This window comes from Eremothecium gossypii, chromosome III, assembly GCF_000091025.4.
Source record: "Eremothecium gossypii ATCC 10895 chromosome III, complete sequence".
Taxonomy (NCBI): Eukaryota; Fungi; Ascomycota; class Saccharomycetes; order Saccharomycetales; family Saccharomycetaceae; genus Eremothecium; species Eremothecium gossypii.
This window is the reverse complement of record NC_005784.3, coordinates 454,011-471,588: the sequence shown is the minus strand read 5'-3', so window position 1 is coordinate 471,588 and position 17,578 is coordinate 454,011. Positions and strand designations below refer to the sequence as shown.

General features: G+C 49.3%; 9 protein-coding genes and 1 non-coding gene across 10 annotated transcripts; 5 read left to right on the top strand and 5 right to left on the bottom strand.

Moving 5' to 3' along the window:
* Positions 1-5: 5 nt before the first annotated feature.
* AGOS_ACR063WA (uncharacterized protein) lies at positions 6-233 on the bottom strand (the record flags this gene model as incomplete). Its single annotated transcript, NM_001355305.1, has 1 exon — positions 6-233. One exon carries the CDS (start codon positions 231-233, stop codon positions 6-8), a length of 228 nt encoding a protein of 75 aa, NP_001342247.1.
* Positions 234-392: 159 nt separating this feature from the next.
* Positions 393-464, top strand: AGOS_t0053. The gene has a single exon. It is a non-coding gene; the product is annotated as a tRNA-Arg (tRNA).
* A 149-nt stretch (positions 465-613) lies between these two features.
* On the top strand, positions 614-5,566 carry NUP192 (Nup192p; the record flags this gene model as incomplete). The annotated part of the gene is made up of 1 exon (NM_208817.2): positions 614-5,566. The coding sequence occupies one exon, from the start codon at positions 614-616 to the stop codon at positions 5,564-5,566; it is 4,953 nt and encodes a 1,650-aa protein (NP_983464.2).
* A 157-nt stretch (positions 5,567-5,723) lies between these two features.
* On the bottom strand, positions 5,724-7,819 carry NSP1 (FG-nucleoporin NSP1; the record flags this gene model as incomplete). Its single annotated transcript, NM_208816.1, has 2 exons — positions 5,724-7,729; position 7,819. Coding segments are annotated over 2 exons (2,007 nt in total).
* Positions 7,820-8,188: 369 nt separating this feature from the next.
* On the bottom strand, positions 8,189-11,839 carry MHP1 (Mhp1p; the record flags this gene model as incomplete). Its single annotated transcript, NM_208815.2, has 1 exon — positions 8,189-11,839. The coding sequence occupies one exon, from the start codon at positions 11,837-11,839 to the stop codon at positions 8,189-8,191; it is 3,651 nt and encodes a 1,216-aa protein (NP_983462.2).
* Positions 11,840-12,416: 577 nt separating this feature from the next.
* On the top strand, positions 12,417-12,887 carry AGOS_ACR058C (ACR058Cp; the record flags this gene model as incomplete). Its single annotated transcript, NM_208814.2, has 1 exon — positions 12,417-12,887. One exon carries the CDS (start codon positions 12,417-12,419, stop codon positions 12,885-12,887), a length of 471 nt encoding a protein of 156 aa, NP_983461.2.
* Positions 12,888-13,133: 246 nt separating this feature from the next.
* Positions 13,134-14,258, top strand: GYP6 (GTPase-activating protein GYP6; the record flags this gene model as incomplete). The annotated part of the gene is made up of 1 exon (NM_208813.1): positions 13,134-14,258. The coding sequence occupies one exon, from the start codon at positions 13,134-13,136 to the stop codon at positions 14,256-14,258; it is 1,125 nt and encodes a 374-aa protein (NP_983460.1).
* Positions 14,259-14,328: 70 nt separating this feature from the next.
* GPM1 (phosphoglycerate mutase GPM1) lies at positions 14,329-15,072 on the bottom strand (the record flags this gene model as incomplete). Its single annotated transcript, NM_208812.2, has 1 exon — positions 14,329-15,072. One exon carries the CDS (start codon positions 15,070-15,072, stop codon positions 14,329-14,331), a length of 744 nt encoding a protein of 247 aa, NP_983459.2.
* A 221-nt stretch (positions 15,073-15,293) lies between these two features.
* Positions 15,294-16,370, bottom strand: NNR2 (NADHX dehydratase; the record flags this gene model as incomplete). Its single annotated transcript, NM_208811.2, has 1 exon — positions 15,294-16,370. The coding sequence occupies one exon, from the start codon at positions 16,368-16,370 to the stop codon at positions 15,294-15,296; it is 1,077 nt and encodes a 358-aa protein (NP_983458.2).
* Positions 16,371-16,646: 276 nt separating this feature from the next.
* MCR1 (cytochrome-b5 reductase) lies at positions 16,647-17,567 on the top strand (the record flags this gene model as incomplete). Its single annotated transcript, NM_208810.1, has 1 exon — positions 16,647-17,567. The coding sequence occupies one exon, from the start codon at positions 16,647-16,649 to the stop codon at positions 17,565-17,567; it is 921 nt and encodes a 306-aa protein (NP_983457.1).
* Between the last annotated feature and the right edge of the window lie 11 nt (positions 17,568-17,578).

The window sequence follows — 17,578 nt, the reverse complement described above, 5'->3', positions numbered from 1 at the left end:
AGACTTTATTTATAATGAACGTAGTCCACGTTGCGTTTGCTTGTCAGCAGCAGTGCACCTAGCGATGAGCCGACTATGAAAGCGCCACAGAGTAGCAGTACTATGGGGAGCAGGACCGCGTAGAGGGAAGGTAATGGGAAAAGCCAGAGCTTCCCGTCAAGGTCGAAGATCGGCAACAACAGCCATGCTGTATAGTATGAGAAGATGCCAAGCAGAAGCGCGAACTTAAGCATGGGGCCGGAGTAGGGCCACGCAACTGATCTGCTGGCTTACCTCAGTGTACTTGATCAAATAGCATTAATGTCTGGCCAGCCAAAACATACCGCCCACAGAGGTCACATGACCAGATGTACACATTGTGACATGAAATTACGGTCGCTTGTTCAATACAAGCTCGCGTGGCGTAATGGCAACGCGTCTGACTTCTAATCAGAAGATTGTGGGTTCGACCCCCACCGTGAGTGTTTTTTGCTAATTTTTGTTGAGGAGACGGTCATTGCGAACGAGACAAATTTTTTCTGTCACAGCACGTATTTACTCGTAGTAATGAAGTCGTAATAAGGTGCATCTCGAGGGCATACCTGCTTGCGCTGATAGACTACCCACAATTACCATGAAGTGGTCCGTGCTGCCCTTTGAAGAGCTCTATAACTCTATTCAGGCAGAGCAGTTTGATCTTCAGCTGTATAACAGTCTGCTACCTGACTTAAAAGAACTCAATCTCTCGGACAAATATCCGCGGAATGACACCAGCAGAAAACAGCTAGAAACCGGAGAAATTACCCTATCTGACGGTGACCGTTATAAGATCAACCAGCAGTTTATAATTGCCGCTGTGCAGCTGGCAGATGAATTGAATTTGGATGAATTGGCCGTGGCTGAACTTCTGCTCTCGTCAGACGAAGAACTGGATGCACTAGATCAGGACCTACTACTATTGAACCAAGGGAAGGTGCGCTTTTACCTGCGCAAGCAGTTCATCTTACAGGTAGTGTCCTACGTGGTGAATGTTCACAGCTCGGAGAGCGAGGTATACCGCGCTATAGTGGAAGACGGACAGCTCATCGACAAGATACTCAAAGGCTGCAAAGCGGTACACCAGCAATTAGACGATATCAAACAGTCTATCAATAAGGCACAAATTCTGGATACGTACGATTCTCTATTCCAGCAGAATGTGAACTTCAAGCGGGACTTTCTATTGAAGGAGTACGACATTCTGGCTCAGATTCTATACGGGGTGGTGAAGAACAGCACTAAGTTTGACAAGGACAAGATTATGTCTGTCATTGATCATGTTTCCGGGATGGATTCCGATGACTTTTTTATCATGTACTACATGCCGGCCCTCTTTCTGGCGTGGTCAAAACTCTCCAACTTTTCGGAATCCGACGTGAAAGCACTGCACTATGCATTTGTTAAAGAGATTAATAATGAGGGCATATATACGAAACCGGTCAAGGTGACTTTGATCTTTGTTTTTCTTACCTATTTTATTGGCTGGTGCAAAGCTGCACCAACCAAAAGAGCAAAGGCATTTGATTTCGAAAACACAGTGGACAAGCCTATGACAGTTGCGGTGGAGCAGGGGGCTCTTGAGCAGCTAATGGTGTTTGCAGCCGAGACCTCAACTGTAGAACAAGACAAAAGCATGGAACTGTTTTACGACATGCGCTCGTTATTGGAGAGACACATTCCTCGACTGTTACCGAAACAATTAATGGACATGGAACATCGAACTGCTGTAGTCATTAAACCTGTTAGCCAAGTTCCAAACAAGTTTAGTAAGATTACATTCTCTGCCCAACTAGAATCGCAGTTTCTCTATGTTTTTGACGACTTCATTCGAGCATCCATCTCAGACTGCGCATTTCTATTAACCAAGGTAAAGAATGCCGAAGAAGATTCCCTGTTATCTGGTGAAGATCTTTACTTAGATGACATTTCAGCAAAGGCGGATCTCGAAAGGTTTTTCCTTGTCGTCTATTACTTTTATGCTTCGAGGCCCTCTTTATCCCAGTTCTTTTGGCAGGATAGCGAATCCACATTCTACGGTTTTATTGAGTGGGCTGCCAAGTGCAACGACAACTTGATGAAGTCTTGTTTTTATTTGATGATGTCAAGTTTGTCCTATGGGGAGGAAAATGCTACGAATGTCTACCATTATATCAATGGAAACCAAGCTATATCTTGGCACACAATTGCACAAATAATTAGTGACTACACTGTCAAAATTTCTATCGTTGAAAAGAAAATGATGGAGCTTCAGCCGCAATCAGAAGAGGAAAAGGCCAACTTTAACAATGTCGCATTACAAGAGGGACTCAATGAAGAGGTAGTTATATTATTATCATCGCTACTGACACTAATCGGATCGGTAGCATATGATTTACCAACGGAAATCCAACTCTCTTTAACAGAAATGTTTACTGAAGTTCTTTTTGAATTTATAAAGGTGAATACTCCGCTAATTGGTGCAACTATGAAGGTTCTAGGTACACTTGTTCCATTAACTCAAGAAAAGAGGGAAATATTCTGGACTAATCTAGATAAATGGATTTTTAAAGGTTCTCCACTGAACTCTACTGATGATTCATATCGTATGGCATTCCAGTCTGTTCTCACAAATTTCTCTGATGTATCTGGGTTTCTAAGGCTTTTCTCTTGCATGCTAGCCGCGAATACCAAGAACGGTTCTGGTAAGGTGGCATTTGGGAAGTTGCCATACCCTATTAAATTAGGCGCTGCATACAGAAAGTCAGGGATATGGCCATATTTCGATTTCATTTTTCATGAAATATTTGCCCACGTTACACAACTCACAGATGTTCCTGAGAAATTTTCTATCGTGGATCCTATTTTCAGTATTATTCAGCATAGTCTCTCTTCATTTGACTATTCTGTTTTGCTGAACTCTATCACTGCAGGAGTGAATTTAGATTCATTGATAGAGTTTGGTGACTTTTTTACGTATGTTGAAGAATCCCCAGCTACCGCTGCGTTTAACTATCTGTTTGAAGAGAAGTTTTTCAAAATCATTTTTAATATAGCTTCAGCCGGGGTGGATGAGTTATCGGGGGATTTAGAAACAACTGGACAACAGCTGAAGATGGCACGGGCAGCCATTCGGATACTCAATATGCTTTTAACTTACGAGGGAACTTATACGGAAGAGCTCTGCCCGATTGTAAAAAAACACCATAAGGAGACACATTTTATCCCAAAAAATTTTGGTTTGCACGGATTGAGCTCATACTATGATGCAATACTTTTTGATCTACCTCTGATTGCCCATTGTGGGCTATACATTGGTATACCAGACTATATCCTTGCTAGCGAATCACTTGATTTGCTGAAAAAGATATCATTGCGCTTCCCTTACAGCGATACGAGGAAAAACAAAGTTTTGACAGTTTTCGAATCAGTGGATGAATCTGCAAGGATTAAGGAAGCGTTCATTTCCCAAGTTTCTTCTTTCATCGATTCGGAAGAATCGCTTTCCCTGAAGTTGGCTATTTTAGATTTCATTAACATGAATCTCTCATACACTAACAAAACAGTGACTGTAGCCCATTTTCTCCTCGGTTTCCAAGTTACCAACATTTTGTCGCTTGGACCAACTCTTTCTACGTTCATCAATTCCCCCTCCTCTCTGCTGAACTCATTACTGGACATACTATTGTCATCTCTCGCATCGATTAATCCGCGTAATGTCGATTACGCCCCAATTCGGTTGGCCTCCATACTGATGGAAATAATTGTGAAACTATGCAGAAATACTCTCACTTCTCGGCTGACTCTGGATTTCCTTTCTTCGAAGGGATTGTTTGAGAGGATTATTGAACTCGATCCGAATATTGATAATACGTCTTTATGGTGTGATCAATCACTCCATGGTTCATTTAATAACATTAACTCCAGTGTCTTGGATGGTCCAGCAGTAGGCGCCTTATTGGCCTTTTTAAGATACCGCAGCCACTTATTGCAATATCTAAGTTTAGATCTGCACTGGCTATCTACTGAATCACAGCAATCAAAGATATCCGCAGCAGTCGCCGTACTAATATCAAGTGAAATCCATGCACCTACTATATTTGCATTTTTGGACACTTTGACATACAGTAAGTTACCTGTTGCAGGGGATCCTCCAAAAGATCTCACCCTCTTCAAGAATTTAGATTTGAGTGTCAACAAAATCAAGTTATCGTCCAGTTGTACGGGTAACATCTATGATTTCAGCAGTTTAGACGCACTGCTGGATCTGAGCTTCCGAACACATGCTCTTTCAGTTCCCGCGGTGGATGTCCAAGAGACATCTCTACAAAGCATTGCGAAAGAAGAAACCCTCAAGATAAAGAGGTTCATTACGACATGCTTGGCTCACGAAAGCTACTCGTCACTTCAGCTCTCTGTTTTGCATTCGTGGGTGCAGTTGGTACAGATAGTGGTACTTGACGGCTCTCTTACCCCAGTTGAGCGTTCTAACTTTGTTTTGGAGGTTTTTGAAGCAATTGTGCCGAAAATCAATGACTATGTTGAATTCGATGTGGCTTATTCAGAGGAACTGGTCTCTCTCTCTGTTTTTCTATATGATCTGTACCAGAAAGACCGCATTCAGATTGATCAGGAAAAGACTATAGATGGAAGACTCCATGCGCTATTTAAAACTTGCATCCATGGTATCACTTCGCCACTATCAACACTATGTCTAAGATCCGATTTTTATGTGCTTGCGAACAAATATCTTCTTAGAATTATAAAAGAAGAAAGCTTGGCGAAAGAAGTTTTACAATCGCTAAAAATGGCAAGTGAAAGACTTGTAGAGGTTATCTGCAACGATGCGATTTCTGGTGAGGGGTCAAATAAGATTACTGGAATTCTTCTTCTCGATGCATTGGCCCAAATTGCCTGCTTAAACAAGACTAACTTCATATTAGACGTCCTCATGAAGAGCAACATGCTGCTTTTGATAATTCGTTCCATAAAGGCGACTGATGAGTTGTTAAGCGTTAGCTCCCACACAATAACCTTGGATACTCTGCTATATGAGCTCACTGCATTCAAATCAACAGTTTACTTTCTAATTAGATTGGCTAAAACAAGAAGCGGTGCGCAGGCTCTTATTCAAAACGAGATATTCAATACTATTGAGTCATGTTCGTTTTTGCAGATTGATCCAGACCTAGGGCTAGAATTAATCTTTGATGAGATTTCCGTCAAAAATTCAAACTTCGTTCGTGTCAATTTGAATCTCGACAACCCATTAACCCTGGGTTCTCAAGCAAACGGTATCTCGTTGTTTGAAATTGTTGTGCCTATCTTCCAATTAATAGTCTCAATCTTGTTAAGCATGGGAAATGCTAACAGGCCGGTAATGAAAAGTGTCAAAAAACTCCTAGTCCATTTTAGGAAGTTGGTGCAGGGAGTGTTGAAGAGAGACGCTTTGCTTGAGAGTAATGAAAAATATGTTGTTGATGATTCCACCATGGAGGGCTTAGAACAGCAAGTGAAGCTAGTTGTCTTATTATGTACACTGACCGGTTATTTGGGCGAGCAGGATGTTTGATCTCATCGGGAATTAGTTCTAAAGTTTAAATACCTCTACTGAACGCGGGACTAATGGTGATACGCTACTGGAAGCCGCCAATTATCTCTCATTAACTGTATATAATATAATATGGTACATATATTCCTCTGCGCTAGATAAATTAACCATATCTTAACTATTTGTGCAGAGATTTTAATTTCTTTTCAAGAGTCGTAGAGCTATTGTCCAAGGAGTTAAGTGCATCAAGGTGAGAGTTTAATAGCTTTATCAATTGCGCATGTTCATCTTTGTTAGCTATGTTCATGTTCGTCGCTTTGTTGAATGTCTCAGAAACTTCGTTTATTTCAGAAATCAGAGAAGACAGATTGACAGATAGAGCATTCAAGTTCTCATCCAATATCTCTGCAGTCCGGAATGCTTGTTGCCTCTTTTGATCATTTGTATTTGCCGGTGATCCTGTGTTAGAGGAAAATATTTCGGAGAGTAACGTTTCAGCCTTTTTCTCATAATTGTCCAAGAAGGTTTCTAATTCATTCTGCTGCCGTTCGATATATTGCAAGTGTTGGTCAACCCTTGACTGAGTCTGCTCCGCAATCAGGGTGTCAGAATACAATTGGCTAATTTGTTCTCCGCCTTGGACAAGAACTTGATCCCACTCGTTAATCTTTTTGGCATAAGTCTCAAAGTGACCAGCAGAACCGGTCAACTGGGTGGTCAGCTTGGTAACCAAGTCATCAAGAGTCTTGTTGTCTAGCGAGATTGGTTGAGGCTCAACCGATTTGGAAGTAGTTGCCGAAGAAGGAGCATTAGTTGTAGCTGTAGCAGCAGAGGAAGCAGTTGGTGGGGGCGGAGCAGAAGTGACAGTAGAAGTAGCAGAAGTCCCGGGAGTAGAGCCACTGTTATCTTCTTTCTTACCCTCATCCTTCTTTCCGAAAGAGAAGGCAGGCTTGGGTGTAACTTCTTTATTTGCCCCCTCTTTAGTTGAAGTACTTGCGTTAGAAGTTGTGGTTGACCCGAAAGAAAATGCAGGTGCAGCTGGATTCTTGTCAGTGGCGGTCCCTAGTGAAAAAGCTGGTTTTGCACTGGGCTCCTTCTTATCTGTTGCATTGCTGAGGCTGAAGCTTGGCTTCGGCGTCTCACCCGTCTTTGCACTTGCTCCAAATGAGAATGCTGGCTTAGGAGCGTCCTCAGACTGAGTATTAGTCTTTGTAGACCCCATAAAGCTCAATGTGGGTTTGGATGCATCGCCTTCTTTTGTTGCAGTGACTTTGGATTCACCAAAGCTGAATGCATTTTTAGGAGTTGTCTCCTTCTTCACAGGCTGGGATGATGCATTTCCAAACGAAAACGCAGGCTTTGGCGCTTCCTCCTTAACATTAACGGGGGCAGCATTTCCAAATAGACTAGGTGCGTTGGTGGTCTTGTTCTGCTCTCCAGATGTTGTGCTACTACCAAAGGAGAAGGCCGGCGTAGAGTCAGCCTTCTTCTGTTCGGGTGCAGCGGCTGGCGGAGTGATCCCAAAAGGTGATGCAGATTTAGCAGGCGAATCCTTTTTCTCTGTTGATGCGGCTGATGCACCAAAACTAAATGCAGGTTTTGGTGCATCATCCTTATTGGATCCAAATAGTGGTTTAGCTCCAGAAGTAAAGGCAGGTTTCTTATCCTCTATCTTTCCAGAAGGCGCGCTGGAGGCAAAGGGAAACGGCCCGTTACTAGAGATACTGTTCGATGCTGTGCTCCCAAACAATGGCTTATTTTCCTCTTTCTTCTCCGTAGCTCCGAAACTGGGCGTGGATGTGTTGCCGAACGTAAATGCACCGGTAGAATTAGACTGCTTCACTGGTTCAGTCTTCTGCGCCGAGCTTGCGGCCCCACCAAAGCTGAAAGAAGGTGCTGGGGAGCCCTCGGTCTTCTTAGCGTCAAATCCACCAAAAACTGGCGTTGAGTTTGCTGTGGATTGTTTGTTCGCACCAAAACCCCCGAACGCGGGTGCCGAGCCGGTCCCATCTGCCGGTTTCGCAGCGCCGAAGGAAAACGCCGGCGTTGTACCGCTTGATCCACTACCAAATCCGGAAAATGTGTTGGTTGCAGTGTTACCGGCGTTCCCGAAGCTGAATGCAGGTTTCGAATCACCCGGTTTTCCTTGGTTATTTTGCGTATTGAAGTTGAAAGTTCCGCTCACTTAGTACAGAGGAACTGTTAGTAAAACCACTCAAGTATCAAGATATCAAGCGTGATGCTATATCAATGTGACTGTCGGCCAAACATACTGATAAAGGTTATTGGGTCTCCTCTTCGTTCGCTGTAGATGTATCCATCTGCAATCTTCAACAGGGAACTTAAAGGTAAGCAAAGCTAAAATTTGTTCAATGTCGAGTATCACGTGATTATTATCCTCCAACAAATCTTAGATGCCCGGTGCTCAAGAACATCGCTAGTTCCAAATATGAGTCTATGCAGTCTATGGGAACTAGAATTGCGCAGTGTCTTTATATGGACCAAGTACTACCGGGCTGTGATGCCGTGCGGTTCATGAATGCATATATGTTATTATACAAGTTCGTAACAAGAGAATATGTGTATCAACAGAATCAACTAAAGACAATTATGCATTAATAAAGGCATATAATGAGGTTGAAGTTAAGCTCTTTCATGATTTGACCTAGTTCTCTCCAGATCGTCTAGAACATCGTCATATGCGCGATCTATGAGAGCCGAATAAGTATTGTCATCGTCCGGCTCCACCGAAGCACCAAGCTGAAGTTCGCTAGCAGAACTTAGCTGCACTGGTCTCTCAGCATTGGATAATTTTGTATGTATATTTTGATCGGAGTTAAAACGTCCTTTTTTGAATATGTCGTCGATGCCAACACCGGAGGTTTGAAGCTCATCCAAAATGGCAATAATGTCATTGACATCCCTGCCCAAAAGGAATTTTTTAATCGTGTCACAATCATAACCCTCGCCTATTTTTTTTAGCGTCTCAGTGTACAATGGGGTACCACGGTCCTTCGCTGATTTTTCGAGACCTTTGATAATGCCATGGGTCTTACGCAACATCTCACCTTCCTCCCTGGTCTGTTCGTCAGCGTGCGAAGACGCAGAGTGGGCAGAGCAACGAAGCTCAATCGCGTCATCCGCTGGAACTAGTTTCTCAATAGGGGGCTGCTGAAAAGGCAATAGCGCAGCATGACCACTCTCGCGGAACGTCTTGGAGGAAAGGCCGTTGATAGATGGGACATGGCGGATACAGCTATCTGCTTCGCTGTCCATATTTTTTAGCTCATCTTCTGCCGCTTTCGCTGTGTCAGGGCTAGATCCTTCAGATTCATTTAAAAATTGTTTCCATATTAAGGCCTGGCTCTTATCCCTTTGTGCCAACAAGCCCAAGGCCTTTTCAAAACTGGAATCAAGAAAACAAAAGCGAATCAATGTCTCCTTCCCTTCAGTGCTTAGTTCGCCCCTTACTCTGAGCTTGAATAAATCCTTTGTAACGGTTTTCAAACGTTTCCGAATATCGCATATGCGCTTAGCAAAGCTTTCGACTAAATGATCGTAGTCTTCCTTGTCTTGGGTCTTTCCAGCCAATAAAACCGCCAGTTCCTGTTGCAGTGATGTAGATTTTCCCATATCATGACCTGTTTTACTGAGCTCTAGCACATTTTCTAGATTCTTCAAGGAATATATCGATACGTCATGCCTAATTGCGTCAGGCATTTCGCTAAAGTCGGCATCAATGGTAAATAAGGAGCCACTCTTCTTGAGTGCCAGCACGAGAGCAGCACCGGAGGAAGTATCTAGTTTACTTCCCACCAATGATAAATAGCCTATTGTAGTGCACATCGGTAAAACCTCTGCCAGTGTAATAATGCTAGTGCTGGACAAATTATTATAATCCAGCTGAAGCCTGGCAAACCCTACCAATACGGGTAAAATGTCAGTGAGTGGTTTCATACCATATATGAACATATTTGGATTATTGGACAGGTCCAAAAATTTCAAATTCTCACAGTAGCCAAGTGCGCTCAACAGTGCAACCACATCACTAGTTTCCACAGTAGCATTAGGGGGGATTGCTAGGTCAGTTGAGTTTAAAGAAATACAGGCAATTGAATTATTGCCTACTTTGCTCTTCCGCATTAAGGCCTCTGCCAAGGGTCGCATTTTTCCGTTTAGAGGATTGAACCCAATATCTAAACCGGTGACCTTACAGCCAGGTAGCCATGAAGCAAGGGCCTCGCAATGGCCATGCGATAAGTCATTGAATGCTAGCCCAAGTCTTTCCAAAGAGTGACAGCCGATGTCTAGCAATATCTTGAACTGGCCCAACGATATCTTAGCCCCAGAAATAATAAGTTCTTCTAGATTTCCGTTTATAGCAATAGCTGCTGTGAAGAGGTTCCAGTTTTGTTCAGCCCTAGAAGTCAAATCGCACTTCATCCTCGGTATAGAACACTGGCCAGATGATTTAGAGGGTTTCTGAACATTTAAAGGTATTCCAGGGATCATCGTTAAGTCTAGTCCGCGTAGGGTTTTGCTCGAAGAGATAAAATAGGCAAGGGTTTTCCAGCCTTCTTCATCAAGTGGGGTATTGCGCATAGAAAGCTTTTCTAGGCGGCCCATGCACCTTAAAGAGCTGAGGATGATATGGAGCATTTGGACGCTGAGTGAGACGCCGTCCATAGAAAAGCATAACACAGGAGCTATCGACAAAAAGTCTCCCAGTGAAAGAATCTCTATCATGGACGGTTTGGGATTCCGAAGCTGTAACAGAGGGATCGGGTCTGAAGAACCGGGCTTCAGCTGCTTTAGCATAGCTGGGATTGGAAGAATCTCGCGTAGGTAGCAACACCTTGTGTATAGCATGTCATTTGGTATATTAGGCATTCGCGGCGGCAGCAGACTCTCGGAACTCCCGCTAGCTATGGATTCCACAGAGAGGGAGGAGTCTGACAAAGAACTTGAATTGCCTGACCCGGCGGAAGGGGGCGGTGGGGAAGAAGGTCTCTTAACCGGAGTATCATATGTCTCATGTAGCTTGTCGTGGTCATGTTCGCCTTCATCTGTAGTTTGGAAGGGGTTAATCAACTTCAAATGGCCAGACCCCCCTACCACCAGTCCACCTGTGGAGTTTTGAATTAAAATGCGGCGCTCGGAGGCAGTTAATTTGTGAATCACAACTGATCCATCAGCCTTAACCTCCACCTCCCCTTTGCGGGGGTTCCGCGAGCATATCTGCTGCGGGGGGCTGTTGAAATAGGTATTACGCGCAAAGGATACTCGCTTCAGCGGTTTCTGTTCCTCAAGGCCGGGAATGTCGTGAAAACTGTTACTATACTTGGCCGGCCCATTGTTCCCGAGTCCGTATATGCCATTTGTTTCCGTGTCACCATATAACCCAACGGATCCGCTGGGAGACTCATCGCTCGAGTATGAGGCCACTTTCCGCAACAGGGCTTCAAATTTGTTGGTAGTTGCATTTTCGGCTTTTACTCTAGGTATCGTGCCATCTGAATACGCACTTCGCTTCACGTGTTTCAGGATCGATGGAAACCTGTGAGCATCTGGGTGCGGCGGAATCCGACGGCCAAGCCGGTCCACGGGATAGTGCTCGAAATAGTGCTCGAAACAACCGGGGTCCTTGAGGGGCTGGGTTCCCTCAAACGACGGCGCTAAATGCCCGGTGGGCCTCGCAGCAGTAGACCGTGCTTTCTCTGCCAATTGCCGCTGGAACGTCTCAAAGCCCACCTTGCCGTAGTACCGCAGGAAATCCCGGAGTCGCTCTTCCTCCCGCCCCTTGGCGGGCTCTGTCTGCATGCGCATCAGGCCGCTCTCGTCGAAAGACGCCTGGACGCAGTGCGCCCCAGCACTCGAGCCCGTCCGCTGCTCTGACCGCGCCGCCGGCGAGGACCGCATTTGGCGGTCCTTCCTGCGGCCGAACATGCGGGTCAGGAAGCTTCTCTTCCGCGTGCCGTTCGACGTGTGGCCCTTGCTGTCGGTGGAAAGCGACTGCGTGCGCCGCAGGGCCGTCTCGTTCTGCTGGCTCGCGGGCACGCTGCACGCCTCCGAGTTCCGCCGCTCCTGCCGCGCCTCGTGCCCGCTCTGCGGGAGGACCGACAGGTTCTCCAGGGAGGGCACTCTGCCGCACCGCGACGGATCGGGCGCCTTGGAGTTCCCCGTGAATAGCCAATTCACGTCGACCTGCGGGATGCTTCCATCGTCCAAAAGCATCTCTCGCCGCTTTTTCTTAGCCTCCATGCTCTCCATGGCTGGCCTCTGATCTTGTTTCATACACTCCTGGCTGCTTCAGGCCTCCGTTCTCTAGTCCCAGTCTACTTCCCTTAAAATATTCTGACAAGGATGTATCCGCTACAATCCTTTCCCGGGCCTATAATATTGAAATCCTTCCTACAGGATCGCAATACAGTAAATGATCAATATCATTTGTGTTCTCTGGGCTAACCTACGTAAGGACTCACTTTTGAGTCTCACGCTACTTTTTGCCTATGATTACATAATTGCCTGTGAATGATGTGCTGTCGATATAGCATACTCGCGCAGGCAGCAAAACTGGCAGCACAAGAAGTCCGCAGGCGAGACTCACCGCGCAATCCCACCATATGGCCGCCAGCCCAGCCTTGCCCCGAACATGTGCAAAAAAAAACTGCGCGGCGCTACTCATTCTCGAAGAAACAATAGGCGTCAGTCACCGAACACATAGTTTCTTCAATTGGGGAGCCGTAATTAGGGCAGAAACAATGGCGAGGCGTATAAGAATGACGATGACGGCTAGTTGAGGGGCTATGCTGCCAGCGCTGTACACAAGGTAATTAACGGTGTAGGACAGCCACAAGCCGGTAAATGGAGCATGCAGGGCGGGAATAATTCTCAGCGCGCGCATGATGGCATGTACTACACAGAGCTGCGGCTTCCGACCATACCCGAGGAAGTAGAGCCAAGAGACGCGGACGGCGGATCGCAGTCCTCGTTTGAGTCGCAGGCGTGGCACACGTGGCCCGATTCGCCGTTGACGGCGGTGTCTGCCGGCGAGGGCGCGGAGATGCGGACCATGGTGGACGAGTTGGTGGAGATGTACCATGCAGATGTGCGCCACCGCGATATGCACGCGCGGTTCATCCGCGAGTACGTGCAGGCGCTCGAGAGCCAGTACGAGTTTGACTCGGTTGTCATGGCGCCGTTGCAATACCTACAGTCCATGATTCGGCCTTTGCGCGAGGTGGTGAACGGGACGGGCAGCGCGGGCTGCCGCGTGCGCGGCGAGCTGCCCGTGTGGTGGGGCTGCAACAACGAGGAGAACTGCCCACCGCCACTACTGTGAGGACCGGCAGCCGTTACGTACGTAGAGGCCGCGAGGCCGAACTGTAGTATTCGCAAGATAAGGTCACGGCGGGCGTTGCGGGACCAGCCATGTCAGCCGCGGATACGCCGTAAAAAGCTAGCACCTCCGAAGCCTCGTTTTGGGGCTTGGCAAGCGGCTTCGATCAAGGCTACCGCGAAAACTGGGAAAGTCGAAGTTCGAAGGCGGAGCAACGAAGAGTACCAACTCCCGGGCTGAGCTGAAGCCATGAATGTGCCGGTGCAGCATCTCGTCGGTAGATATCCGAGTAAGGAACAGTTGACCCTCAAGGGTATCTGGGGTGGAGGGCTCTACGAGGAGGAGGAGCTACCGTACTTGAACCGGGGCTGGTGCTGGAAGACGCTGCTGCTCTCGGATCAGGGAGAGGGATCGTGGTTTGACATAGCCACCAGCCGGGCCGCTGCGACCCCAGAGGATAGTGTGCGCCAGCTTACTGGTGAGACGGCGGTTGAGCAGGACACGGACGACGCGCCGCTGGACGACAGGCTGAAGGAACATGCCACCGCGCAGGAGCAGCTACAGATCATTCAGCTGGACGTCAGCCGACTACTGTTGGACCCCATATTCACGGTCCCCGAGGTGCAGAACGACATGGTGGAGATTCTGCGCCAGTATATGCTGGAGTCGGGGCGGCCGTACAAGCAGGGTTTCCATGAGCTATGCGGCATGTTCTACATGCAGCTTTACCGCAACGGCTACCGGGACGGCATCCAGCACACCACGCTACATATGTTCAAGGAGTTCATCGCAGAGGTAGCTGTGACCTTCTACGACGAGGGAAACCTCATCGAGTGGACGAAGAACACGTTTGAACCGATACTTCGACACGCGTTGCCAGGCTTGTACGAGCAGCTTCTAATGCACCATGAGCTGGACAACTCGATATGGCTCATCCGCTGGAGCAGGCTGCTCTTTCTCCGAGAGTTCGAGCTGGAGTACACGCTTTGCTTGTGGGATCACCTGCTGACATTTAGATACCCAGTATCCCAGCTCGTAGCAGCCATTATCGTTGTCTGTCTGACACTCATTGTACAAGAACTGCATTCCTGTGAAGACCACGGCGACCTGATGTCTATTCTACTGCACTACCCCTCCTCGAAGCTGCTGAGCGCCCCCCAGATGATCCGCTCCGCCCGGACGCTTCTTGATCTGTGGCTCGCCGAACAATATGAAGACATGCAACTCATCTGCGATTCACTAATTAAGTCGCACAACGGCGCCTGGTTCGGACGCATGCAGGCCGCCGCGGACGGCGGCCACCGCCTGCGTCTGGAGGAACGCCTCAAGCGCCGCGTTGGCGAACGCATCAGACGCCACCACTCGGTTAGATAATTACACTTGCTGTGCATTACGTGTATAAAAACTAATACCGCTATACAGCCCTGCTACCAGGACGTCGCATCTATTTCTTACCTTGGTTGGCAACGGCAGCAGCACCGGCGGCAGCGGCCTCTGGGTCCAAGTAGTAGGATGGCTTGGTTGGCTTCAAGTTCTCATCCAGCTCGAACACCAATGGGATACCGGTAGGGATGTTTAGCTTGGCGATGTCGGCGTCAGAGATGCCCTCTAGGTGCTTGACCAAACCTCTCAACGAGTTACCGTGGGCAGTGATCATAACAGTCTTGCCGCTCAACAACTCCTTGGAGATGGTGTCCTGCCAGTAAGGCAACAGTCTGTCGATGACCAAGGCCAAAGACTCAGTCTTAGGCAAGACGTTTGGGTCCACGTCTCTGTATCTCTCATCGTTGCTCTGCGAGAACTCAGAGTCGTCCGCAATAGGTGGAGGAGGAACGTCGAAGGATCTTCTGTACGTGTTGAACTTCTCCTCGCCGAATGCGGCCAAGGTGGCAGCCTTGTCCTTGCCCTGTAGGTCACCGTAGTGTCTCTCGTTTAGTCTCCACGAACGCTCGACTGGGATCCATATTCTGTCGGCCTTGGTCAACGCAATGTTGGCGGTCTGGATGGCTCTGGTCAACTTCGAGGTGAAAAGAATGTCTGGGTTGACATTGTGCTCCTTCAATAGCTCACCAGCTCTGGCAGCCTCTTGCTCGCCGACAGCGGACAACTTAACGTCCACCCAGCCGGTGAATAGGTTCTTCTCGTTCCATTCGGATTGACCGTGTCTAACTAGGACTAACTTAGGCATGTTGTGTGTGTGCTTGTGTCTTGCTACCGCTCCAGCGACACTCTAAGACGGACAGGGGAGGCTATAATATATATACGGGTCCCGAACGCCCAGGAGTGCCATGCGCTCACGGGCTGCCGCCCCGGCACGCTACGTGTGTGCTCTTCGAAAAAGAAATAGCCTGACCAGGCGCACATGACGAGAGTGGAAGCCGCAGGAAACGGCCAAGACAGGAAGCCAGCCTACTGACGTTCAGGGAAGAAATCTCGGAAGATGGCACCCACGTGACCGTTCAAGTCGCTGGTCTGCATGGCCCGCCCTTGAGCCTCGTATGCGCGGTGCGACGCACCACGCGCCACGGCACAGGCTACGTAGCAGCACAAGGCTGTCCGCTCGGACGCGCTGAGCGTGCCGCCCTCCAGGCCCGTGTAGTCGGGTTCGGCGATGCCGAAGTCGTGTATGGCGCGATTGTAGGCCAGCATAGCGGCCAGACAGCCCGTCAGGGTGTCTCCCTGGCCGCCCACGCGCTTCAGCGAGCCCTCGTGGCTGCAGGACAGTGGCGAGCTGCCGCCGGGGGCGTATATGCGGTCCGGGCCGCCTTTGAGCACAACAGTGCAGTTCAAATGCTCCGCCAGCCGTGCGGGGTCGTCCAGCTCGAATGCGCCGGCGAGCCGCTTGGCCTCGACGGCGTTGGGCGTCAGAATGACACGATCTGGCGGGAAGCGCCGCAGGGCCGCGCGCGCCGCGGCCGCGGTGGCCTGCTCGGAAAGCAGCAGGAGCGCGTCAGCATCCAACACGACTGGGATGCCGCCCTCGTGCTTGTCCGCGACGTACTCGAGGATGCCCGCCACCGACCGCAGCATGGCCGGGTCGCGCCCCAGGCCCGGGCCGAGCACCAGGACGTGCACGCGATCCACGAGCGCGCGCACGGCTTCTGTGGCGGGCTCCAGCCCGCGCGCCAGGGAGCTACTGTCGCGCAGGTGCGGGTGCACCATCAGGTCCGGCGAGTAGGCCTTGATCGGCGTTGCAGCGTTCCACTCGCACAGCACGTGCACCAGGTCCGAGCCCATGAGCGCCGCGGCATGCGCGCTGAAGTACGGCGCGCCGGTGTACTCCAGCGACCCCCCCACGACGCACACGCGTCCACTCTGGCCCTTGTGCAGGGACGGGGACAGGGCAGGGATGCACACGCCCTGCGCCAGACGGAGCAGCTGTCTATGGCTGAGGCTCTGCAGGCGACTGACCGCCTCCGGGAGCTTGTCAAGTCGAGAAGCCATTGTCGACCGCGCGACCTCGGCCGCGCGGCGCGGCCACGCCATATATACTTACGAAAAGGGGCCCACGGCGCTGCCGTATTGCGGGAGCTGGCCTTGGGCGTAGGGGCGCGGTGGCTGGGATGGTCGGAGCGCTCGTGAAGCTAGGGGCTTCAAAAGCATGCTATACGAACCAATAACGTAGCTGTGTTCGACCTCCTTTGATACCCTCTCCGTGCGAAACTGAAAAACGGGGCCCCACCGTAGGCTGACCGTTTCATCGTACTTATTTAAAGTCAGCACACGTCTCCTCACACAAAGCAGGAGCAGTCCCTATACGCAATGTTGTCCAGAATAACGAGATCCAGCAAGGCATTAAACTTTGCGCTCGGTACTACCGCAGTCGCAGCCGCCGGCTACCTGTACGCGCAGTCGCGCGGGAATCTGAGCACCAGTCTGAACAAAGGCGACGTGACCGGGCAGGCAGCAGCGCAGACATTCACCGGGGATGGCCAATGGCACGCACTGAAGATTGCCAAGATCGAGCAAGTTTCGCACGACACGCGCCGTTTCACCTTCGCGCTTCCTTCTCAGGATCACGTGACAGGTTTGACCACTGCGTCAGCGCTGCTAGCCAAGTATGTGACTCCAAAGGGCTCCAACGTGATCAGACCATACACCCCAGTCAGTGACAACATGGCGCGCGGGATGTTCCAGCTGGTGATCAAACATTACGACGGCGGCAAGTTCACGACCCACCTCTTTGGGCTTAAGGAAAACGACACTGTGGAGTTCAAGGGACCTATACAGAAGTGGCGCTGGGACCCCAACATGTTTGACTCGATTGTGCTCATGGGTGCCGGTACGGGTATTACCCCTCTGTTCCAGATGATGCATCATATCGCGGAAAACCCAACTGACAACACCAAGGTGCATCTTCTGTACGGCAACAAGACCCCCCAGGACATTCTGCTACGCAAGGAACTCGAGGAGCTAGCTTCGAAGTACCCTGACCAGGTGAAGGTAACGTATTTCGTGGACAAACCAGAGGGTGACTACAAGGGTGAGAAGGGCTTTATCACGAAAGACTTCTTGAAGCAGAACTTGCCAACCCCGGGCTCCAACTCGCACATCTTTGTATGCGGGCCCCCACCATTTATGGACGCGTTTTCCGGCAACAAGGTATCCCCATCTGACCAGGGTCAGGTTACGGGTGTCCTATCTGAGCTAGGCTACACCAAGGACCATGTTTACAAGTTCTAAGGTGTTGTGGA